This window comes from Neopsephotus bourkii, unplaced genomic scaffold (assembly GCF_033783945.1).
Source record: "Neopsephotus bourkii isolate Nb327-2 ecotype Australia unplaced genomic scaffold, CSIRO-AGI_Nbou_v1 NB_1279, whole genome shotgun sequence".
NCBI lineage: Eukaryota > Metazoa > Chordata > Aves > Psittaciformes > Psittacidae > Neopsephotus > Neopsephotus bourkii.
Window position 1 is genome coordinate 4,391,841 of NW_026901764.1, and position 27,153 is coordinate 4,418,993.

Genomic DNA, 27,153 nt, shown 5'->3' on the forward strand with positions numbered 1-27,153 from the left:
TAAATGTGCTGCTGGACAAGTTATATTCTCAGTAACATTACTGGAATTCTGTCAGGGACAGATCGACAATTACAGTGTTACACAGGTGTAACAGAGAGCAAAAAAAAAATTGGGTATCAGGAAATTATTACCAAAACTTTGGGAAGAAATAGCACACAGCTTGACTTTCAAGCCAGAGCTCAGTTTTGCAGGACTCGCAGTTAAAATACATTTATGAACTAAGCAAACCGGTTGGATTTACTCAGCATAGAGAAATCCCCAGCCACATGTTCCATTACATTTCCTCTAAAACAAATGCCAACTTCTGAATTTCAATGTTACTAAACAACTATCCAACTTAATAGCTTGACTGGATCAAAACCCATGATAGGATTATGAAATAGTCAACTAACAAGAGTATACTTACACTTATGAAACCGCTTGCATACAGCTTATTAAGGAGATGTGACAGTAGCTTAGTGTGACCTTCTGTCATGGCTTCAACGACTCTGCTTACTGTCCAAAATAATGGTGAAAGCCCAGTGAAGGGTGACAAGACTAATCTAATAGATTTCCTGTATCACAATTCCCCCGTTGTGTGCTTATTTATCAGTATCTCAACAAGGTTGCCAAGCTGGGAGCAAAACATTTTGGGCACAAATGTAGACCACCAGAATCTCTGATACCACACTTTCCCAAAGTAGTAAAGTGTGGTGGAATACAAATGGCACAGCTGATGAGGTGAGCTGCGGTAGATGGGATGGCAAGCTTGGCCAGGATTTATCTATAGTGACTGGTTCACCTTAAAGACTTATGAGTAGCTACCCTACTTTCAAATACACCGTTCAGCATGTTACACTACTAGCTGAAGATCTCAAAGCATATTACAAGCATTATTAAAATGTGCCTCACATTTCCCTTTAAATTATGCATTGCCATCCTTATTTTACAAATCTTTAAGCAGTTTGCCCAAGATCTCACAGTGCAAACAACCATGTGACCGACTGGATGTAAATACCTTGAGTGTGAATTGGTCTGAAAAGTCCCATATGAAGAAAGAGAAATCTTAAATAAACAAACAAAAGGTATTTTCCCAAGCATTACATGTTTGAGCAAATGCATTTCCACAGAAAATAATTTCCCACTGTTACTTGCTAGAAGTGGAAGTGAATAAAATTAATCATAATAACATACTAATTCAAGATTACTCTAAAGAGTAAAAATTATTTAGATGCTAGCTTAAAACTTAATAAAATGTATTAAAAAGTAAATAGTCAGATGTTTACATCTGCTTACATGTGAGATGAGGTCCATGTAATTTGATCATGAAGGACTGCACAGTATATTGATTTTTATCATATTTATAAAGATACCCTTTCTTATATAGCCTAACAGCATTCTTCAGAATGATTTGGATATCAGATGAATGCTTAACTTTTTGCCTTACAGGATGATCTTTTAAAAAAGTAACCGAAATTCACACTTGATTGAACTTTTTATGCTCTTCACACTTCTGCTGCTGCTTTTATCAAACGGCCATTTTCTGCAAGGTTAGCTCTCATGTCCAGAACCCCAGGGAAATGTTCACAGTTGAGCACAATACTCAATACTGCCTATAGCAAGGCCCTTCCAAGTAAATTGCACACATACAAATGAAAACCCCATTAACTGGAGCACTTGCCACGGTATTCCCCCAGCAGCAAGGCTGACTTGCACAGAAGTAACTAGTCATACACACGTGTTACTGCACAACAGCAGAGCAGCAGAACTGCATGAACACTCCAGATATGGCATGTGCAAGGTGTTGTGGTTATTGTGACTGCACATATGCCATGGGCTAAGAGTTCACACAGATGCTCAGCTGACACATGGTAACTTGTTAAAGCTAGAGTAACTTGATTGTGTGGCTTTCAGTGAATTCAATTCACACATCTCCTACTATGAAATAAAATTGTCCTATTTTATTTTTTGCTTAAGCAAAAACAATTTCAACATGCAGCAAACTGCTTTCTTTTGATGAAAATATGTCTCTGTTTTAAAAATGTGTAACAACACAACATACAGCATCCAAAAGACAGTTACAACCTGTTTCCTAATCTGAAATTCTATAGCCAGATAAAAAGAGCAAGATCAGACTCAGTTCTGTCAAAATATCTCTCTACATTGTTTTTAATATAGTTTTTTGGACACTAAGTTTCATTTTGCCTATTCAATATGCCTGCAATCATATTAGTGGTGATCTCTTGTTAATGTACGAAGAGACATTGCAAATAGATTCATTAAATAACCCAAGGAGCATCAAGAGAGCAAATAACTGCTCAGAGCAGAGATAACAAAATACTTTGCTGCATTAGAAAGGACAGCATTTTGGAAAGGGAAATATTATCCTTTCTGATCCCATATGTACATATGGTTCACACACTTTTTAAAATGCAACTGATCTCTTGTGCTTGAAGAGCCAAGCATTAATTTGAAAAGTGAATGAAAAGCAGATTAAAATGAAAGCAAAACTTCAGAAAGTCTGTGGAATTCAAGCAAGCTGATAGGTGCTGACATTTGAATAGCATCAGTATTCTTCATAAAGATTCTACAGCATCCATTTCCAAATGTGTTCATAGAGCTACCAAGTTTACTTAAAGAAATACTTTTAAAATACTTTATAATTATGGTTTAAACTGATTAGTTAAATTGTATTGATCTAAAAGGCCAGGCATCTTGCAGAAAACCATGTTACACACCTGGTTTATACCAGTTTTTCTTTGCTGTGATGAAAACAAAGATATTAAAGATTGTACTGGAGCATTTATTTTCTATTCAGGTAAAAACATTCATTCATATTAAATGTTAAATTTTCTGCTTCATTATCTTATCTGAGATATAGCAGAGAGGTCTTATCTGAGAAATAGCAGATTTCTGTGCATATTTATTCTTTTTATAAGTAGATAAAAAAACCCAAAAGTCTAAATGTAGCAATACCTCAAGAAAGCTGCTTTTCAAGCTGCTTCATAGAAGTAATAAATTAAGCACAAAGTCAAAAAGCAAGTAATTTCAAGACATTTACAAGCATTTTTTCAATGTAGGTATACAGGTTTTTCTATCAAATTACCTATGGAGGCAAAATAACAGCACCCAGCTGTTTGATTTACTATTTTTCTGAAACACCTCCCATTATTGCAGCTTCAACAGCAGGCACACCAATGCAGAAAAGCAATTTTTCCAACATTTTATCATGGAAGCTGATAAGAAGCAGGTTATGTCAAAAGAGTTAATATCCTAATAACCATGAAACAGACCTGAAAACATAATTGCATTTCTTTAGTGTTATTGGGAGAAAGGAAAGAAATAGGTTGCATGCACACAATCAGCACTTCCAACTCCATGCTCTACATTACACCCAAAATCTCTAAATAAAGACTATTGAAGCAATAATCGTACAATGTGTAATTTTATTACCTAATTAAAAAAAAAAAAAAAGTTATAATGATTTTAATTAAAGGTTTTAGTATATGTTGGGTTTGGGATTTTTATTATTTTGACAGCAGACTGTGTTTTAGAATAAATGTTCCAGTTTTCAATCAGAGTGTGATTGCATGTTTTAATAAAAAAAGATGCATGCAACAAATCATAGGAGATTTTTGAGACAGTTGCCATACACGTTGAAAATGTTCTTCAAGATCCTTCATCAAGGCCTTCTTATTTTCTAAAAGAAAATATAAATGCATTTTTTTCTCAAGAGATATTATTTATTCAGTTTTGTAAATATTACACACATGCAACGAGTCTATATAGAAAATTTACATGTTCCTGCATATGTTCCCAAACACAGTATATTATTCCATGAAAGAAGTGCTCAGTGTTGAGCGGATTAGATTCTAACCAAAACACTCTTTAGTAATAAGCAGCACTTTCAACTCACCACAGAGATTCTTAGCTGTGACCTATTAACATTCATGAGTACTTGAGTCTGAAAGATATGCACAAACTGACAGGGTATCAGGGCACTCTTACCTTTGTTTTTCAGACTTGAAAAAAGTGTTTAATCTGATTTCAATTTTTCAAGATATTTTGCAATGAAGAGTAGGTGTGCGTGACAGTAACAGGATAACATTTTACAATTATTTTCAAATATTATAGTATTATTATTGCTAACATGATTGTATGAAAATACTGAATTAAAACACATTGATGAGACATTTTATAAATCTTATAAATAATATATGCAAGAATAACTCATTAACTTCAGAGAATATTGGGACAAAACATGAAGCTATAACTCTATTAAAGGCAGACTTTCCATGAATTAATGTTTTAAGGAAATTCCTTAACTGCCATCTCATTAAAAATATGTTAAATTGCCTCCTGCTTCACTTCCCAACTATCTCTTTGGGAAATCTTGACATCCACCCATAGCAATCCAAAGAATACAAGACTTTTTGACTTCTTAATATCAAATAAAGCATTTTTGTTGCAAACCCTGGGCAGAAATCAGCAACTCATCTGTCTTGTGCTACAGATCAACCTCTTAGTGATTGCCTTTGTCTAGTAGTAACTTGACATTAAAAGCCATTAGCACCTTGAGATATGCTCTGTGCTTCACCCTACACGTAATCAGTGGGCGAATCAGTAATTTCAGGGGCTTTTTTATTTCAAAAACTTGAGCCATATTGGTCCTTTTTTCCATTGGCTAATAAGTATACTTTCTAATAAAACATAGTAATTTATTTTAGAAGACTGACATGTCTGTAGAACAAAATCTTAAAAACTCATTACAGAAGGCACAAGCCAGTCTTCAAGTTAGTACTTTTACCCATCTACTGGGGCTTATTCTAATGGGGTAAATGCTGTAATTAACAACATAATCATGATGCATTAATCACAGCATCATAACTCTTTTTCTGCACTACAAATCCTATTTGCAAAAGCAGCAACCATTTTATAAATCACATTATAGAAAGCAGACTGCTCTTTTTTATTTAGTTGTGTTACACTCTTCTCCTTCCCTTAAATCCTTCATTCTCATACAGTGCAGGTACTGTCTCTGAGGCACTACGATCAAGGTGTCTATTTTTAGATCTTAAAGACAGCATTCTTTCCATCCTCTAGACATTATGCCCTGAATCACATGATCAGCAAATCAGTACATTACTGCTGACTTTTCAATCTTGTCTAAACAACTTTAAACTTGTGTCACCATGAGGCAATACAAAACAAACAGTATTTCCCTAAATATTTTAACTTTGACATAGCCATCTTATTCAGAAAGATTTGCAAGAGGTAATTAAAGTACCTTGCTGAGTAACAAAACATGGAGGCAACACAATGAGAAGTGACCAGGGAATGACAGAGCAGTCAGTCTCACATCTGTGCGTGGCAAAATCTTGGAGCAGATTCTCCTAGAAGGCATGCTAAGGCACATGGAAAACAAGGTGCTTGGTGACAGCCAGCATGGCTTCACAAAGGGAAAATCCTGCCTGACTAATTTGGTGGCCTTCTATGATGGGGCTACAGAACCGATGGACAGTGGTAGAGCAGTTGATGTCATCTACTGGACTTGTGTAAAGCGTTCGACACTGTCCCACATGACATCCTTGTCTCTAAATTGGAGAGACATCAATTTGATGGATGGACCACTCGGTGGATAAGGGACTGGCTTTCCTGTTAGGGTGGTGAGGCACTGGAATAGGTTGCCCAGGGAGGCTGTGAATGCTCCATCCCTGGCAGTGCTCAAGACCAGGCTGGACAAGGCGCTGGGTGAGATGGTTTAGTGTGAGGTGTCCCTGCCCATGGCAGGGGGGTTGGAACTTGATGATCTTAAGGTCCTTTCCAACCCTAGCTATTCTGATTTTATGATTTTATGACTCAAATAAGATGCAGATCAAAAGACACACACACAAAAACAAATTCCCATGCTCAATCTATCTTCCCCATTTTTATTTGAGAGGTCTATTTAGAAATTTTTTTAAACATAAAAGAAATGCATTTTACAGAATTCAAAAATTATGAGGAAAACAATCCTTTAAAAACTCATTTGAATAAACAGAAAAATTGTGAGGGGAGAAAGGAGAAAATATAGAAAGTAAATTTATCAGCTGGCATGGTCCACAGGCTTACTGTGTGATTCTGTGCTTACAGCATCCTACACTATCTTGTGGCCCTGTGATTGTTCTACATTAAGTACCTTCAATAGAAGCACATGCTACATTATTGCTCTTTTATATCATATCATCAAATGTGACTCATCGTACCTTAGAATATGTTTCACACATATATTAAAAAGTCATACAGGAAGTGCTGAAACTGCCAGTTTCCCTATTCCTTTAGTATTTCACCCTTCTTCTACTCAAGTGTTTTAATGAAAGTAATTTATTCTGGGAAAAGCTATAACTAAATTAAGGCCACACAGAATAATTTACTCCAGAAAATTGTTGAGTTATCCCATTACTTTTTTATATCATAGTACAGAGTTGCAATGCCGCAGGAGTAAAAGATATGCAGAGGGAATGTTTCATACTCATTTTTCTATGAAAAGAACTACAGATAATCCATCCATTTGCTAAGATAAATAGGATTTCTAAAAATTCAAATGCACTATATCTGCACTCATCTTTTCTAAGCACTCAAATGCTCCTATTCACTAATGCATCACTGTACTATGGGAGTCTCTCTGCTGCTCCATGCATATGCATTTATGATTCATGTTCTTTACATAAATTACACTACAACTGGAAAATTCTACAGTGAATTTCACTATCAGGAAATTAAGAAGAAAGACCTAAGAAACTAAGAAAAAAAAAAAACCAGATGGAAGTAAAATTAGACGTCTGAGAATATTTGTACTCCATGAAAGAAACAAGATCATTAGTACAATTTTAATGAACTAAACCTGAGTTTGTATTAACCAAGGAAAAGATATATTTTCCCCTCATGTTACTTAGAACACGGTAAATTCAAAGTAAAAATCTCAGTGAAAGACAGCTACAGAGAGACAAGTAGGACAAGAAAAGCTGTGAAAGAGTAAGAAAATATTAATTTTAGTTATCTAAATTAGTAGCTTTTGCTTTATGTCATGTCATGTACAGTCAAGTGGAGCCTCCACAGAGCAACTTAAGCCTTCCATCTGGGAGCTTATAGACCAGTTTATGCCTTTAGGTACTTCATTAGGAGCATAAGTCTTAGAAATTACCCTGTCTTCACTAAGTTGTTACTTCCTTTTATCATACATTAACTATCAGAAGGCAAATGCATAAAACAGGGAGTTTTAATTCTCATAATTTAAACAAAAAAATAAAGAAAAATATCTAAAAGTAACTGTCTTGGAAGGAAGTAAAGAATAAAGAAAATGAAAGGAACTGGAATATTATTTTATAAATAAAGAAAACACCACTGATTATAATTGAATTATTATATCAACAACCTTCAAGCAATATCGTCACTTTGTGACAGCTCAAAAAGGAGAGAGCATGGCATTACTTCTGCATTTGTGGGCTGGATTGTTTCTTTCCTGTATCAGCTATACGCTTTGAATTTGGCCCAATGTTTCTGCATCAGGATGCTTTTAATTTTACATTTGTAAGCATGATAGATTGCTGAATAACAATTTGTGACAGTTTACTCTTCATTATAAGATATACAGAACTCAAGAATATTGTAATAAATGCTGTTATCACAATGACTTTGGTTTTGATGTCATTGGTGTAATAATCTATCTGCCCAGAAAGCTCAATTTAATTAAGTCTGTTGTGTCTATGAATAAATAGTGTATTAAATCAGTGTTATTTCCTATATAGTTAAAAATAACATATTAGCCTATTTTCCGTACATCCCTTCTGCAAATATAATTAACATTTATTTGGCCAATGAAACATATATTTCTAAGATTTCATACTCGGAGACAAAACTAGAAGAGAAAAAGTAATGTGAGTAAACACTGTTAGAAGATCAGATTTTCTGTTATATTTTAATATAATTTTTCAAGGTTACTGTGCACAGACTTAAGGTTCTTTACAAAGTATCCCATGATAAAATACCTGAGAAAGAAACCCTGAAACATTCAGAGCTATTTACTGTAGCATTTACCAAAAGCTTTATGGCTGTTTAAAATACAACATATAAAATACCTTGCATTATCTAAAGGTATCAGGCAAAAATTACCATCTAGTTTTTAAACTGAATTGTGACACTTCTTGTGTGCTTTGAATGAACCAAGATCCCAACATCTGGATCTTTCAGCAGCACTTAAATTAAAGAAATTACCTCTTTGTTTCTCTAAATATTGGGTAAACTATCAGCTGTCACATAAAGGTGATAAACAAAACATCAGCATGTTACTCACCAATAAAGTAATTGTTTCCTAATGCAAGCATTTCTTCAGGAAGAACAAGTCCACCCAGTGCCTGGAGAAGAGTAACACTTCTGCCATCAATAAGTGAACACTGTTTAAATCCAGTGGTTGTGACCTTCCATAGCAGGATAAGAGAAGCAGTAGCATCTTGCCTTATTCTGGCAAAAGAAATTATAAGAATAATTTACACTAAGGGAAATCGGTGTTATTAGGAAGTACATCACTGCAGGACAAAAGTTTATCCATAAAGTAGAAAAACTTACATGTAGCACACATGGGATCAAGAAAAGGCCTGAAGGTTTTTAGCATGTCCACAAAATAAAAAAATGCTTCAAGAGTGATTTTAATATTAGAGTCTCAATTTTTAATACTTGAAGGGCATAATCCTAGTGGCCATGAAGAGTTTTACATAACCATTACATAAAAGCATTCCTTCTCAGTTTTTTCTATTTATCCCTTTTTGAATAGTTCCTCCATTCTGTATCTACGTCATTTTCTGCAGCTGAACTACATCCAGCCCTCTTGTTTACTGAAGTACATTAAATATTCGTTCAATACAGGGAGGCAAATCCTGGTAGAAATCCTCATGTTTGACATACCAGATTGAAGGTTCAGAACAGCTTATTCTTGTAAATCAAATGAGTCATGTAATGGTCCCAAGGTCTCTGAGTACACCGTGTGCTCCTAAATACCAACAGACTGGGGAAGTATTCACAACTGCATATGTACTGTCGGCTCCACTAGGGAGCACTGTATCTATGTCAGTGTTTCCTTCATCACAGGATACTTTTTTCCTTACTCAACTCCACAAACAAGAAATGAAATCCTGTCGTGTTTCTGGCAAGTGCCCAAACATTGGCATTAATTTCCTGCAAAGGAACCCCAATATGTTTGAATGATCCTCCAAAAATTCAAATGCAACTGCATTCAACTTCTGAAAACTGGTAATTCTCTCTTGGTGAAAACAGGCCTAGAAATACCCAGAGATGAAATTCTGGTCCACAGTTTCCTGTACTGAAATTGTTTGAATCCTGCTAAAAACACAAGGCAGTTTTTCTCTTGTTACTTCTTATTTACATCTAAAACAAGAAATGAAAAATTTTGTAATCAAGTTTGATACAAGTTGAAAAAAAAAATTCAACCAGACATCATAAGCAGCAAAATTTTGGGCAGCATTTTGAGTCCTCTTTAAGAACAATAGAACAACCCTCATTGCTGCTCCTAAAGCTGACCATCTCACTATGAGAACAGGACAGCAGCCAGTTTTACAGTTTAGGTCATGCCTGACAATCAAAGCAAAATAAGATTATTAAACTGAAATTATTTTCCTTTCAGAGATAGCAGTTGAACTAGTGATGTTACTTGGACCTGTAAAGGAAATAATAGAATGAGCTAAAGATAGATAGTGACCTGCAGTAATCTACCTAGATATAAATCACTGCTAAAGATGTGATTTCACACATATATAGTGTGAAAAAATTACTGCGCACTCTGCAACCTCCTTTAAGATGAGGTCCCTCCAACAAGGGTCCTAAATACAGCTGTAGCATCCAAAACCACCAGCTTATTCCTGATTTCATGAAAAGACACTTGTTTGCTTACAAATTCCACCCAACCAGAGCATCCGTACTTAGAGATCCCTTCCTGACTTAGGCTTAACACTCATGAATGGGCATGATGTGGGAAGAGTAGGACAGCTCCCACGTTTAACAGTTACTGCTCCAAACTGTCTGCAGCTTGTCTGCTTGCATCAGATTGTTTTTTCCTGTGAGCATGGCCTTTTTTAACTGAAAGCTGGGATTCTGAAAGATTAAATGACAGTATGATAAAAGTAGGCTATTTGGGGAAAATGTGAGTCTAAAATTGCAGCAAAGCTGTGAGCCAGAGAACTACGTTGGCAGATTTTTATTTTAAATAAAGTTTGCTATAAGAAAATGTCTCATCCCAGCTGACAGAATCAGATCTTTCCAGGAAATCATGTTCTGCCAATTAAAATAACAAAACAAGTATTCAGTAGAACACGACTGAGTTTGAAAAGTGAACAATATAGAATCAATTAGAATGTTTGAGAAGTGTGTTTGCAGGATGCACACAAAGATTTCACAGCTGATGATGACACCCAGATCAAATGCAAGTGCAAAAAATACATGCATTTAGATAGTCAATAATAATACTTTCTACCAGCAAGTGCTTTTTAAGATTAAAGGGGGAAATAAGCGTTCACTGCATGAAGGAGAAAGGAAAAGTTGTATCTTCCCCAAACTGACATCTTCAACATATGTGCCCTAATTTCTAATGCATTCTGATAGCCCAGAGACAGTTTACATGCTTACATCTTCTAAAACATTAAATATGTGGGAAAAATTATGTCAAGCAAAGAGCTGACATGGCACTGCTAGATGCCTGAAGTCTGTCTGAAGTTCTTTCATACACTTCTAGTCATTTGACAAACCTGCCTATCTGAATAAGCTTTATCTAAAATATGCAGGCAAATTAAATTAAAGGCATTTTTATATTTTATCACATATGGAAAATATTCTTACTTTATCGATGTATTCTGTGGAACTTCAAAGGAGATCAGCCGGCCTCCAGCAGAGTTATTGGAACTGGCATTTCCACAAGCTACATCTGGGGTTATCTGAAAATGAGAATAGTTTTAAGCAACACTAAACCAGAAAATCTGGCCAAAGAAACCGTGACAGATTTTTCAGAAAGTAACACAAGGAGTCCAGCAGTCTTCTTTCAAAATCATCAGGATAAACCAAAACAGTCACTGAGATTTTTATGCTATCAACACATATTCCGAGAATTCACATAACCTTCCTTTAGTTTTTTGTTTTAACAAAAACATCCTGCACATAATTGTGAACTTCTAAAAGCATCTTCCCTTAAAAGGGATCATGCTTAGTGAACTAACAGGCTTCTGTTCTTTTAAAATAATAAATAAAGCTCTAACGTTTGCAACTTCCAAGAAATGTTGTGTCATTAATGTAGGTGATCTTGGAGGATTCATAAAGCAAATAATGATATTGTCTTTCTACTATATTGAAATATATCTTTTTCCAAGCATAGATTAAAAAAATACTGGCCCACTTGCCAATTTTTATTACTTCCAGGTAAAAGTTACGAACGCAGTTGAAAGTGGAAGGATATATTTGCCAAATCTGTGGTGCTTAGTAGGTATTTCATAAAAGCAGCATGAAAACCATTAGCATTACTAGTGACAATTTTACTTCAAATAAGTAATATTTTATGTGGCATAAATGAGTCTATCATCTAAATTACAAGCAATTTTAATTAAGTAGTTTCCAGGTATTTTCCATCAGCTTGCCTGTAAAATATCACACTGTAAAAAAAAAAAATATCAGTTTAAATTGCTAGGCAGTTTTTGCAATGTTATTTTTTCAGTCCTCTAGAATACTCACTGGCAAAGCAAAAATTCAACCTGACGCACTCCCTGAATTAATCAAAGAAAATCGTAAATTTGCAAAATTAAATAAAATACAAACCCGTATTTCAACTTTACTATGAAACGTCTGTGAAAACAGGAACAACAGAAGTCCAGAACACGATGCAAGTAGTAGTTTTTAGAAGGCTCAAAGATGATTTTGACTTAGGCAAGACAAACTCACATTTCCCAAAAATGTCTAGATTACTTGATTCATTGTTAAATTCTCTGTCACATAGAATACACATATAGTTTCAGAAAACTAAGTGAGATGCAATTTTATTGTATTTGTTCAAATATAATTTGGAAAAAGATTGTGGCCATTGCAAATTTTTCAATTTTGGAAGTCAGAATTATGGAGCTAACATTCAAAGCACAATGAATCCAAAATCATTTTGGCTAACACTCTTCCTTTCATATTTGCCAACATTTAAACTTTCATTTTCTTTGTGAATCTATATTCCTACTGGGCCAAAGACCAAAAAAAAGGAAAGAAATCAATATCTCTATTCTCACACAGTCTTATACTACATCTAAAAATACTTTCACTTTTAAAGTATTTGTATAATTTTACAATTTCATGCATCTATTACCCTGGAACACAAGGGGGAACGAAATGTAATTTAAGCCTTTCATTTACCCTAGTATTCAATATCAGAAGTTTGTAAAAGAAATTGATCTCTTTGAAACTAGAATTAAAAATTGACAAAAAAAAAAAATTAAAGAAGACAGAGATGAACACAGTGTCTTCACAACAAGAGCTGAGATTTAACATTTGAAAATGAAAAAAAACCAAACAAACAACAAAAACCCAAACCAAACCCAAACCAGAAAAGTTTTTGTTTGCAAACACATCAGAATTAAGCATTACTCAGCATGAAAAGCACATATGGGCAATATTTTAATTAGAAGACTGAAATGCAAAGTTCATGATTTTGACTTTTCTGTTAAGACATCTGTAATGTTCGATGTCTTTCTCTAGGAACTCCATTTGTAATTGACCCTGATTTCATGCTTCAAGAGTCAATCATCTTAACCAGTATGACACCAAAATAAAATTTTAGACCAGCTTAATTTTTATTTTTTTTATATTAAAAATCCCAGTAGAAAAAAAGCCAAAAATAAAACTAAAGCATCACAGTAAGAATAAGGAATAAAAACCGGTTCTAGCAGTGTCTTATTTCAGACAAATATTAGGGAGACAAAAATTACAGCTTTGACACCTGAATTAGGAAACAAATTGTACTCAGTTTTTCTAGAACTATGGGAAATAGGAATAAGGATTTTAAGTGTGTCTCTTTCCTGTCTGAACAGAGCTCCCTCCAAAATTGACAGATTGAAGAATGAGGGTAAAAACCACCATAGAATTAAAATAAGAAAGAATACTTAGAAGATGAAAACAATCTGCAAGTCTTACTCCCAAAGAAAAAAATAAAAAAAAAATTAGAAATTAATTAAAAAACAAAACAAAACAAAACAAAACAACCTGCCAGAACTGGTAGGAGATATTTAAAACAGAACTCACTGGGAAAATATACTTAAATAATTTTTAAAAGGTAAAATAAAGAGCGTTTCTATCTTATCCTCATGAAGCGCCTCCCATAGAAACTGTGAGTAGTGAGGCACTGGAATTGCCCAGAGAAGCTGTGGATACCCATAGCTGGAAGTCTTTATGGCCAGGTTGGACCCCTATTGCCTTCAGCAACCTGGTCTAGTAGGAGGTGTCCCTGCCCACAGCAGGGGGGGCTGGAACTAGATGGTCTTGAGGTCCTTTCCAACCCAAACCATTCTAAGATTTTATGATTCTAAAAAAAAGCGATAGCGAAATCTCCATAAGAATAAGCTCCCTGGAGCTTAACAAGACAGCAGTGACTCGACTAGGTTACCTTACCAGGCCATAGCAGTAGTGCAGATGAGATTGCAAAAGAAATCAGGTTTTACCTAAGAAAAGAGCAACAGAGTGTTCTTCCATATTACAACTTGTCTGAAAAAAACTGTGTGAATTGTACAGATACTGTCATGCTCTACACACCAAACAGAAAAATGAGATAGACACTCAATTCAACAAGTGCTGAAATGCATACATAAATCCCAAGGCAATATTTTTACATGAGTGCTTTTACTACTTTGATAAATTAAGTTTACTATCCTTTAATTCAATAACGCTAAGAAAAGTAATGTACAAACGCTAAGTCTATATTTATGCTAGGATACACAAACACAACCTCCCACTACTGAAAGTGGTTCTCTGAAGATTTTTATTGTATATGTATATGAAACTTCATAGTATGTTTCTTGGAAAGCTGACTAGACGTGTAACTCTACAAGGCCTTATCAGCATGGGCAGATTAATCCTGTACAGTGCAAAAAAACATTGTTTATGTTAATAAAAGAGTATGAAAGCTATTTCATTTTGAGGAAAAACAAGGCTATGTTCTGGGTGGTCTCCCATGAAAACTGACATGGTCATTAAGAAAGATACTTCATTTCTTCGGTAGGACAGAAACTGCCATAATGAATGCCTTATGAAGGATGCTCTTGCAAATGCCAATTCTTCCAAATATTCTTCTAAGTATTTATTAACTTTCAATTCAACAACACAAGTTCGTAACATGCAATATTGCCTTTTCTGAATATACAACTACCTTTCCATTAGGTTAAGGCCTGCAGGATTTTTTTCTTTTCCAGCCCTGTAAGGGTAGCAAGAGGTATCTACTATTTTCTAAGAAATAAAATATGTTTGTCAGCCTTCCTTATGCAAGGGAAAAATACTACATGAAAGAAAAAAAAAAAACAGGAGACTATAAGATCTTGAACATCTGTCTGCAAAGAATTAAAAAGTAGGAAAATAAAAAGCAATATAATAGAACCACAAGAGAGGGATCGATTACTATCTTCTTGTAGTCAAGACACCAAGCAATAAACGAGGATCATTTCTGGCACAGAAATGCCATTTAGACAGAACAAAATCCTACAAGAAAAAAAAAAAAAGGCAATTCCCTTGCCCTGAAGCATGGAAAAACTACCTAGAGTCACACAGCTTAGCCTCCACGGGAATGAATTTGTTTCAACCCTCCAGTGTTTCATATGGGACAACATTTGAAAGAAATCCAGAACAGAAAGAAAATAAAGGCTTACTTCTAACATATCTCACCAGCGGGAGAGAAAATCAGAAGTGTTTAGAGTAGGAGTAGTGCCTCTCTGAAGAACACCAAGGGAAGACTGACAGACTGCATCCAAAAACAGTATCAAATGAAGAAAGCTTTCCAGTTATTACACCACTGAAATGTGATCTGAGGAAGGCTGCATATCCACCCAGAGAATTCTATAGCTAGCAGTCTGTTTTTCTTGGCTCATGTTAGCAAAAGACACTTTGTGGAGTCAGCAATCAACTTCCATGAGGATCCAGTGCATTCTAGCATTGGCAGTCCTCTAGATGACACTATTAAAACTGTATTTCTGTCACAGGTTAACAATGCCAATATTACACCAAGAGGTAAATGCTTCATCAGGCACAGTAAGTTACCTAAAACAATGATATTTTTTCAGACAGCCTGGATAATCATATAAGCCAGATGCCTTCCTGTCTAAAGCTGGCCAGAAAAATCAATATTAACTTCCTAAAATCTAACAGTCTATATTGGTTTGGGCGGGGATAGAGTTAATTTCTGCACAGAGGTTTCCACGGTGCTATTTTTTGGATTTATGATTAAAACAATGTTAATAATGACTGTTAATGAAACAGTCAGGGCATGTTTTAGCTTTTACTGAAGAGTGTATCAGTGTGTCTGATACTGAACACAGCATCAAGGCCTTTTCTGCTTCTCAGACTGCCTTGCCAGCAAGTACGCTAGGGGTGCACAAGTTTGGGGAACGCAGTGAGACAGGTGACCCCAGCTGACCAAAGGGACATCCCATACCATATGATGTCATTTGCAGCAAGAAAAATAGGATGGAAGTTGACCAGGGCTGCTGTTGCTCGAAGACCGACTGAGCATCAGCTTTTGTTTTGTTTGGGGTTTTGCTTTGTCATTTTCTTTCTCTTTCTTTTTTAAATTATTAAAATGTCTAGCTCAATCCATGAGTTTTCACCATTTTACCCTTCCAGTTCTCTGCCCCATCCCACTAGGTAGGGGAATGAGTAAGTGGCTGTGTGGGGCTCAGCTCCCTACTCCTTGGTTAAACCTCAACAGTCATTCAATAAATATTGCTTCCTTGAACAAATAAAGGTCTTTTCCTCTTCCAGACTCTATGGAGCGGTTCTAAACAATAAAGGTAAACACTGTAGAAACAAGTTCATTGAGCAAAAATTCCACATAGTCAAATCTTTACAAGCAGCATTTGAGTTCAGGTCACGAGAGAATAAGCTAGGACATAAACTTCAACCAAAGCCCATCAAGTCAGCCATAGATACTTCCACACCAAAACACTGAAAGGCAGTAAAGCCATCAGGGTTTGGTTTGGGTTTTGTTTGTGTGGGGGCTTTTTTTTTTTTATTGTTAGGTACTTTGTATTTTGCTTTGTTGATTTTGTTTCATTGTTTGGGGGGTTTGCTTTTGTTTTTTCTCAGACTTCCAAATACTTCAAGACAGGATGATTCCTCACGGAGCAGTTAAAGAATCCAGATACTTGTAAAAGACAGCAACCAAAAGTCCTGAGCGTACCCACTATAATGGATTCAGACAAGCAGGGCTTCAGTATCGAGATAATTGCACTCACTAAACTTTCTATAGCATAATTCTGTCCCTAAAAAGGATACAAGAGTTTTGATTTTTAAGAAAGCTAATACTTATAACAATTCATTAAACATCTTTTAGCAATGGAACATACTGAACTAAGGTTTATGTGAACTTCACATAAGTTTTGTTTGAGCATATTGAGCTTTTAGAGACATTTTGCTTAGTGCTTTGAAAATAAATATGATAAAGGGTATCACCCATCCAGAGGTGCTTACAAGTTTTCTATCAGAATGGCATTTGCACAGTAAATTTCATACACAAATACTGTAGAGGAGAGATTTATGCTAGAAGAAAGATAAGATTATTCTAGCAAAATCAGTTTTCTTCAGTCTCCCTATTTGACTGTATGGTACCTTTTTTAATAAGCAAATGAAAAATAATAGTTTCCAAAACAAATCTTATACACCATTATTAGAACAGCTGTCCTAAGTCAAACCCAAAGTATATATATTCCATCACTTTATTTAACTCCACCAGCAATCATAAGAGGGAATGCCAAACAAATAACATAAGGGCAAGCCTATTTCCTGCAACCTCCGCTTATTTTCATGACAGCTTAGGAAAATCTTTGTCATTTTGAAGGATAGCATTTCTATGTATTTAGCAATCTCAAATGGATTTCTCCACCATGATTCTGTTCAGCCTCCTTCTGCACCTATAGCATACTTTGACAAAAATGTGTAACCATTTAGCAACACACAAAGCAGTCAAAGATTCAAAGGTCTCTGTTTCAGGCCAAATTATTCCTTAAGCACATGCCATTGCTGCAGAGCAGGAGCACTCTCTTTCAGAATTTTCCACCAGATCCAGCCATTCTCCTTGTAAAAGCTCACAGTTTACTAAGAAAACATAAAACAAATGTTTTTCCCATTGCAAGGGGAATTACAAGTTTATTGTAGCCTTTAATCACTAGTTCCAAAAGCTCAAATCCGAATAGTAGTGTTGCAGTGTAAATAAAAGGTTAGACTAGGACTCACATGCTTAGCATTCTAATTCCTGACTGTACACCTGGTAAATCACCTTGCTGCTCTGTACTTCAGCATCTCCATTTGTAAAATGTGAATAATGCTACAGATTTTCTTTGGAAAAAAAAAAAAGAAAAAGAGCTATTAGGCAAAAGTATTATATAAGAGTTCACTACTGCTATTCTTACAGTTAATTTTGTACACAGAAACTTTTGTTTGTTCTGTTAGTTGAGCAGGATTAATAAGATGGCTTCTTTTTCTTCTATTATTGGCTATAAGAAATCTTTTCTACACTAAGACAAAAGAACACTGAACTGGGAAAATGCGGATTGCTAATCATATCTCTTGCAAGTGGAACAAGTTAGTTGCCTCAAGTAGGAAGAAAAGTTCTCTTTCAACAGCTGAGCACACAGATAAATTCCTTAAAGAAACCAACAGACAATATTTTTCTCTCAGTGATCTGTGTTTGTAGACCTTAATCTGCATATCAGGAAAAAAACTCATTTATAGCAAGTGATCTCCAAGTAATGAAACTATCTAAAGGCTTCTCTATGTTGTCTACTGGTGCAGATATTACTGAGAGCACTCAGTCAAGCAAGCACTGGCAAGTATATCCCTAATATTTAAGAAATACAGAAAAAAAAATGTCTGACTGCAATCATACATCATGTCTCTGTTTGCTTTGCTCAGGTGTTCATTTTTTGAGTTCCCAAAACTTCCTGGAAAAGCTTCTGTGGAAACTCCATCTTTGCAAGATACTGAGAGCTTTCATTTGGAGAGATTCTGCAAAATTTCTCTCTGAGCTGACAGGTTAAAGAATATGAAGAACATCAGTTTACTTGCAGTATCAGCATAGAATAACGTGAAACAGACTGACTTGGAAGATTAATAAAAAAATAATAACAGCAGCCTAATTGTTACCCCCAAATCTCAGGGAAGATCAAAACAGTAGAAGTCTTGTATTATAAAACCTAGATATCTAATTTTTTCCCTTTTAAGAGTGCAAGAAAGGATTAAGCTCTGCAAAGCTTTTAAAGCTATGAGAAAAAGTAGTATTTTCCTGCTTAATACTTTTTTAGTCCTGAAACCTCCACCAAAGAGGCTTTGGAATACAGACATTCAGGCAAATCAATTCTCTTTAGTTTAATACAGATCAGAGAAAATGTCTTGAATTAGCAATTGAAATCTTTCTTTTGGATAAGCATCTCATTGGGAATTCTAAAGAGCAGAAGGTCATTATGCTACACTAGAAAGAGTGTGAAAAAGACCCATCACTATATAGTAAAAACATATCAACACAAGTAATTTCATAACAGGGTAACAAGTAATTTCCACATTTATATTAATAATGCAATTGATAACCTATATCTATTTCTCAGGTAACAGAAGACATGCAGAAGGGTGAGTTTCAGCTATTAAAATACCCACTTGCAAATGATCTGCTTGGCCGAAAGGCTTAGTGAATCTACCTAAAACGTAAACCAGGCAGAAATGTTACTTACACTATACCAGAGCACAGATTGAGAAAGACACAAGGGAAATCCAGTACAGAAAAGAACATACCCTTAATTGATCAGGACATATGGAGCACCCATGCAGAGACAACCCTGAGCTGAAACTAAGTAACAAAAGCAGATCATTGTTTCTGCTTCAGTGCTTTCTCCAAACTCTGTATTTTGTGCCCAACATATGTTCTAATGTAAAATAATATGTTTCAGTAAAAACATGAGCAAATTTGGACTAGCAAAGAATTATGAAAAAATATACGTTTTCCAGGATTAAACTCCTTTCACATTATCTGTTGTGTGCAAACACCTCAGAAGAATCACACTCCTTGAAACACTTCATACACAGATACAGCAGATGTTTTGCCTAATTATTCCTGAATAAACTTAAGTGAAATTACTTTACAATGTGTTTTTCCTTAAGAAAAAGGCATCACAAAGATTTTAATTCTTTGCCTACTGAAATTATATTTCTTCAGAACATTAGTTTGGTACTAACTTGATCCAAACAAAAACAAAGACAAAAAAATTTATTTGATATTTGGAGATATGTTGTCATGCAAATGAATAGAAGAATATTATCCCATTCCCAAAAAAAACACCCAATAAAACATGTTGGCCAACTTCAACCTATTGCTCTTAACAAGTATCAAATTTGTTTGCATTTAATTTTACTAGCATATTAACTCAGGCCATGTATCATATCTTCAGTCTCTCATATAGATATCAGTGAAGTCATGCACAAATGACAACCCAACAATGATAACAAAAGTTATTTCCTGTGTATTTTTATTTAGACAGAATGTTCTCACCTCTGTTTCATCCCATTTCAGGTCTACAACTTTTTGTCCGGCTTTTGGCTGCCACGCAGGTAACGTCACAGTTGCTTTTGAATGAGGAAGAATGATGTCAGGTTCCAGCGTGGATGAGACTACTCTGCTGTGTTCTGGTGATGTCAGCTCTGTCCGTTCAGAGACTGGAAGGCTGTGGATTGAGTGTTCACAGTTTGTTCCCTCATAGCCTTCACTACAGAGACAGAGGTAGCCATCACCGCTACTGCTGCAGTTACCATGGTGACAGGGGTTGCTGGCACAAGGATCTGAAACAAACTGGGAAAAACATATGTAGGTCAATTACTGCATATAAAGGATTTATGTCTAACCTTTACAAAGATAATAAAAAGAAGATTCTTTCCCCTCCTATATTTATCTTCTAAATGTATTTACGAACCAAGCTCATCTTTGATGAATTTTCAAGGAAGCAATTTCAAAGGATTAGAGAAGAATATTAATCCATATTATTCACTTTTCTCAGACCATTTAATGCTAATTCACTGTTGACACATCCAAGCAAAGGGATAAGCACAAAGTAAGAACATGGACACTGTTGATAATCGGGAATTTTCAGAAACAGTCTTAAAAGAGTAACCTATCCAGGGAAAACATAAGCATCTAGAAATATAATGCAGTAACAGAGATAAGGATGGGGCACAGAACACCTACAGATCATCAGGTCATGGAGCAGCTCTGCCTTGTCATCATGCAATCTTATTTGTGGACTCACTGTCCATTTTAAAACAGCTTGGCCTTTCACATGCACTTTGTTCAGTGGACATCAGTTTCAGAATCTGATTCATTCTAATGCTGAAAACTTTCTAGGGGAGTTAGGAAGTTGGGGCAAAAATGTGTTTATTTTTAGAACACCATTTGTAATAGCATAGGACAAGACTGAGCTCACTGATGTAGGAAAAATCCTGTCCTAGGCTTGCTTGCCTTCTTCCAATTTCTAGCTTAAATTATTCTACAGCCAGTTTGTACTCAGTTTCTTATGTTATCATTTACTTTCATATTAAATTTTTCCCTCTTTTGTGCTGATGTCTACATCCATAATGTACTTATAGACTACATCTACAAACTTTTCAAGTTTCTTCTCATAGACTAGATATGTCATGCTTTCTCCTTATAGAGGCTAAGCCCACCATTCATGTGCTCATTTTTGCACCCTGAACTCCAAAGTTTAGTACTTAAGATATGTTTGCCTTAGTCAGAGCTAGATCACACTGCTGACTCACTGTCACTATTTGACCACCAAGACAGCCAGGCAGTTTTCTTGATTTGTCTTCACATCGAAGTGAGAACACATAACTGGAAACAGACTTTTTCTCAGTCTTTAAACATAAATTTGACCCAAGCGCTGCACTCCTAAAGGTTACTAGTTCTCCCCTGTACGATATTCCAGTCCTTCCCTTCTTATTATATTTCTCTGGAAAACACAACAGTTTTTTATTATTAAGCATTTGTTTCAATTATCACAGGAACTACATAAGCAAAGGGTCTACACTATGAATTTTACCTTTCCATCAGTTCAAAAGCCTGGTGCCAGTAATATCCAAATCCTAATATTACACTTTCTTATGTAAAACAGTATCATTATTGACCTCAGCCAAAACTCTTTCTTTGGCTGGAATTTTATACAACCCAACCTCTGTAACATTTTTTGACAGAAACAAAGGAAACAGTATTATGAAAGTTAACTTCGGAGACAGTTAATGCCGAATGTCTCTTCCTCCTGCAAATCAGCAGAATATGTAAGTTCTCTAAGAACAATTTCTAAATTGATTCTCTGCAAAATAATGTTTAAATGACACAAAGGAAAATAACTGTTTCTAGGAAGGAACAAACCCCTGTTCTGTTCTGTGGTTTGTCAGTTACATTTTAAGCTTGCTCCCACTGCCAAGCAGCCAAGATTTTGACAGAAATTCTGCCCCTAAAAGTGTTGAAGATAAAAAGTGTTGATGTGTAAACAAAGCCCAGTTTAAAAAATTTTTGCAACGGCTTTTTCATGTTCTTGTTCCTTGGATTAGATCTAGGTTACAAAGACACGCAACTATCCTATCATTGGATAAGCTCTTCATTCACTCTTTCACAATTAATCCAAATTCACATAACTCATTTCTGTTAATGAATCAGCATTTATTCTATTCAGAGGAAATATAATTGTTCTCATCACACCTAAGATGTGGTTATTCTTTTAAAAAATAAAGAGCATTTTTCCCCTTACTAAATACAACCATTCACTTTACAAGCAAGATAATAAAAAGTGTTCTGTGATAACATGTTACTTGCTGTAAACTGTTTAGAGCTCATTTGACTGGAAAAAGATGTGTTTTGTGAAAAGCACTGCTTACTGCTGCCCATGAATCTCCAGAAACCTTCCACACACAGTGGAAGTGAAAATAATTAAGGTTGTTTGGTTTAGATGAAGAATAAAAAAAGATGAGTGCAGATGCAGAACTTCAGTGATGCACTCAGAATTTTGTTTTACGCAATACTTCACAGGATTTAAATTAACATTCCCTTTTCTTAGTTACTATTAGTTCTAAAGCTCATTTTTCTTTCAGCAAGCCTATCAAAACAATGCAATGCCCTTTGTGCATGTAAGTTTTCTGTTGAACTACGGAAAGTTCATTTTAATTAGCAGCTCAAAAGAGACGACAAAATAAAATTGATTAATCTCTGTTGGTTGTGGTTCTTCCAGTCCTCTCCGAGGTGAGATGGAATGGTTAGCAAGGGCTCTGTGAAACATCTTGACAAACATAGTATGTTCATTACTAAAAAATTCTAGACTATATTTAGGTGTAGAATTTCAATAATCTTGATTAAGAAAATATATATAGTATCTAGGTCTCTTGTTTTCATCACCCTGTCTCCGTTTAATAGAGTGTCAGTTTTCCTAATACATTCAGTGACTAAATAGGTACAGTCAGCAGTTTCAGCTGACAAAGCTGAGCTAAAAATCATAAAATATATTTGCATGCAATTACTATTCCAGATGCCTGGACAGTTGTAATCTTTGGAGCATTTTTCCAATAAAATCCTAAAATAGATTCATTCTAAGGTGCCCTTCATATTGCAGTTAACTTTCCAAAGGCAGACTAAATATGGTATAAACACTAGATTTGTTTAAGAATCACACTCACAAACATGGATTGCTTGCCAGCCAGTCCAAATGTTTTTAAATTTTCAGTTTAAGATAAAATATAACAAGATGTAAATCTGCAAGACTTCTGCAAGCAGAAAGACAATCTTTCTACTGGTACTCCCTGTGGTGACACTAATTTGTCATATTTTATGTTCATTCAGCATCTCTTCAGAGTGGTTCTACTTGTTCTACCTGGAGACAGTCCAAATAGATTCCCCCAGAGAGCTTCAAAAAATAGAATGGTAAGCCTAGAGAGAAGGCTGTAGATAAGCTCTTAAAAACTGTGCAAAACCTGTCATCCACCTATGGCTCTCCTCTTAGGTCTGTTAGTACAAAACTAACTTTTGAGTCAGATTTATTGCTGCTGCCTACAGCCACAGACAGCATTATGCCAGCGCGCAACTTTGTTAAAATACAAAAAAAACCCAAACAGAATGAAGCCAGTCCTCATATTAGGAATTCAGCAGTTTGTTTATATCCATTCTACATAGTGAACATCAACCAGTTAACAAAGTGAAGTTTCCTCAAAAATTCTGAAGGCTGGTATTGTACATATGTATGGTACCACTCAAAACCTCTGAAGTAGCCTTCAGACATTAAAAGATGACATAGTCCAAAAGTTTCAAATGGCTCCTCAATGGCTCCCTGAAATAATTTTTCCAGTTACAAGGATAAAATGTTGTGGTTTTCAAATATAGAATCATAGAATAGTTAGGGTTAGAAAGGACCTTAAGATCATCTGTGAAGTGTCTTTAGCTGATTGCCATTTAGGCAACTAGCTCCTTCATGTGTTGTGATAAAAACAGATCATAGGAGAAATTTTAATCAGTAACACTGGCTTTCCACCTACATTGCTGAAGAAATTTCCCAATACAAAAGCAGACAACTGTGATCAAAAGCGTTATCAACAGCAGAGAGAAAGGAGCAGACACAGCAGTTTCAAGTAATGCACAGTACACTAAAAATTATCAACTTCTGAATACTTTAGAAATAAAATAATTAAAATCTACAGTCTAAAATATTACCAGTTTGGTTTTGATACAGTAAGTAGAAAATAAAGTTTTTTCTTATAAGCACATCTGAAATATATTATCTTTGCACATGCATTACTTTATGAAAAAGAGATAGACTTAAATCTTTTACATAGCAATGGCAATAAAGATTATCTAGAAATGTAAGATGGTTTTAACTGTGTTCAAATTATTAAACTCAGCCTTGTTCAATCCCTCACACTGTGAAATTTTAAATCCGATTCATTCACACACTAAGTAATAATGCAAACTAGGAAAGGAAAGACAGGAAAACAAGATGAATTTAAATAGGAAAAAGCAAACAGATGTTCTATAAAGCATCCACAGAAAAAGCACTGAGATGAGTATATGGAATAAATGCATTTTCTTCTATTTTGGGAAAAGACTGTCTTGTGACGCAGTGGGACTTAAGCAACATATGAGGTCCTGGAAACTATGGCAATCAGGGCTTTCTTTTCCATCCCTCAAAATAATCTAAGCAGGACAAAACATTTTTATATTACACAAAACATTCATATGGCAGCTACACGAGTTTCAGTTCTGAGAAACTAACTACAAGCTGCAACACAGAATTGGAATTAATCAAGGTTCAGAGGGTAATGCCAAGAACTGTATTATACCGAAACTACAATGTAAGCAACTTCTTTCTAGAAGTAAACATCTACTATTTTCCTTTAGCAATTCCACTCAATGCCTCCAACCCATCAAAAATGACATCAATAAATCTAATAAAGAAGTGCAACTTTTATCAGATAATTCAGAGCATGATTCTTTGAAACACCATTAACCACAAGTATTTTGGATTTCTTCCATGCTGCTATTCTCACTGTATGAGTTTTGAATAATCAGAGTGATGAAACTGCCAGTGAATGTAATAAATGGATAGAGAGCATTTTCCTTACTTCAGTGAAGCAGCAAAAAAATGCCTAAAGAAATTGTCTGTTTAATTGAGAACCAAAGCATGGCTGCCCAAATGTACTTGAAAAACCAGCAAAAAGAACAATTCAAATTTTGAAAAGCAGGATAGATTTTAAAAACAGAGCTCTGGCAAATGGCTGTTATCCTTGCATAGTAAGTTACCATACATCTGCTTTGCTCTGCCTATCCTCAGGCACATTCTTACCTCAAGGCATACTGAAATAACTACAAAATAAATAGACATCACTTTTCCTTTCCCTCAACAAGAGTTAAATATCTATTTCACACTAACCACAGATTATTGCTATGTATAAGCATGTACATGAATTATTATTGAGAATCACTTTACAGTTTTCTCAGCTTTTCTCATCAGTTTTAGGGGGGTTTATTATTATTATTATTTTCCTTTATCTTGTTGGGAATGGCCATTTAAACTGCTTGCTATTTCTCTAGATAATAGTGGATTTAATATCACATTTCAAGTAGACAAGTCAACTTACTGTGTTTTTCAGCAATACTCGTACTTAGCAAAAATGCTTTTAAAAAACAAAATGAAGTCAGAATATCCATCCTGAAGACAGGTCAAATACTTACCAGAGAGGATCTAAAGATTAGAATTGAGGTTTTTTACCAGAGCATCATCTTATGTTGCTCTCAGCAAGGGCTGGCAACCAACATCACAACTGTTAAATGGGACCCCAGTGGCACTCTGATTACTGCTGGTAAGCTAGGGGATAATTTTGAAGACAAACTATTAAATTTGTTACAGTAACATAATACATCTGTTCAGATCTTATCCTATTATTTCAGTATGAAAATATCACGCAGAGAAAGAATTGCCAATACTGTCTTTATTCTTAATATTGTTTTCCCTTTTTAGAAGTATTTTTTCTTGAGCAGCAGTAGGGTGCACAAAATATTTTTATGATAGGACATTAAGAAATGTAATGATATGAAAGTTCATAATATTTTTATTTCTAGAATGTACTTTCGCTACTTTCTAATACACACTTTTGCAAAGCTGAAATGAAGTAAATATAGCCCCTTATTTTATTCTAGAAGTCATTACCTGATCTAAAAAAATCACAGGTAGCATTCTATTAAAAAGAAAAAAAAAGGCAAATGTTTCAACTCACATGCAAAGTATTCTAAAACCTTTTTAAACAAAAGATTAAGTAACTTTAATGAATTTAAATTTTAAGTTAAGCATTTGGGTCACATTCTGATCCAAGGCTAAAAATATTACTTCAAGATCTTAAAGTTCTGCCATGAATGCTCGATTCATGCATGCTCGATGTGAGATCACGACTCGCCTAGGGAGAAATACAGTTGAAATATCTTTGATTTGAACAAAAAATCTCAAATAATCCACTACTGGGATTTTCTAAACTGACTAAAGAAATTACTTATTCTACTGAAATTAGGAATATTTTGAATTCCTAAGTTTTTATCTGTTTATAAATCAACAGCACACTGTAGCCTCTATTCATGTATACCAAGTATTACACAGTCTGTGTGTCTGTTCGCCCTTACAAATAATGACTGCAGTGAATGAACCATTTGGTATTTTTCTAGAGATCTCAAAAATAACTAAGCTTCTTTCACTTCCATTGCATGAACAAGCAACCAGATAGAGGATCAAGCCTGTATAACTGCTCTAACTGGCAAAAAGACCACAGCAAAGTTCACGCATTATTATATAGCAAGCTAGTGACAAGACAGAGCACTCTTAGAAAAGTTCAACAGCAACAACAGCAACATTTTCACATTCTTTAGCATCAATATCAATCAACCTCAAGACACAAATTCATATAAAATGAGACTTCATTAGTTCAAGTGCTCATGATATTTCTTCATTTAGAAGTCTGAGGCTTCAGATATTTTCTAGATAAGATACAGCAAAACGGACACATAGATCTTGTAACAAGGACTGAATAACTCAGTGAGTTGTGCAATAAAACTATGCAGTTGAACTATCAACACCAAATGAAAACCTGAAAAACTCGATAGATGTGACAATTGGCTACTCTCCTAGCTGTTTTCCCACAAGAGGCTGTGAAAACAGGAAAAGATAATACACACAACCACAAGGTATCTAGACAATATGATATACTCAGCAGACCACTGATGTCACATCTTCCAAATCAAATACCAAAAAAACCACCAGTTAAAGTTTGGGGGGTTTGGAAAGAAGTCATTATAATTTCAAGCCACAGATCATCAGAAAGGAGACTTTTCACCAGCTG

General features: G+C 35.1%; 1 protein-coding gene across 1 annotated transcript in view; it reads right to left on the reverse strand.

The window, feature by feature from the left end:
- The window catches only part of DNER (delta/notch like EGF repeat containing), a 126,693-nt gene that overhangs the window by 57,311 nt on the left and 42,229 nt on the right, over positions 1-27,153 (reverse strand). The window contains exons 2-4 of the mRNA XM_061365243.1: positions 19,790-20,086; positions 10,864-10,958; positions 8,312-8,478 (exon numbers count right to left, since the gene is read on the reverse strand). Of these exons, the coding sequence (XP_061221227.1) occupies positions 8,312-8,478; positions 10,864-10,958; positions 19,790-20,086 (559 nt within the window). The remainder of the gene's footprint in view (positions 1-8,311; positions 8,479-10,863; positions 10,959-19,789; positions 20,087-27,153) is intronic.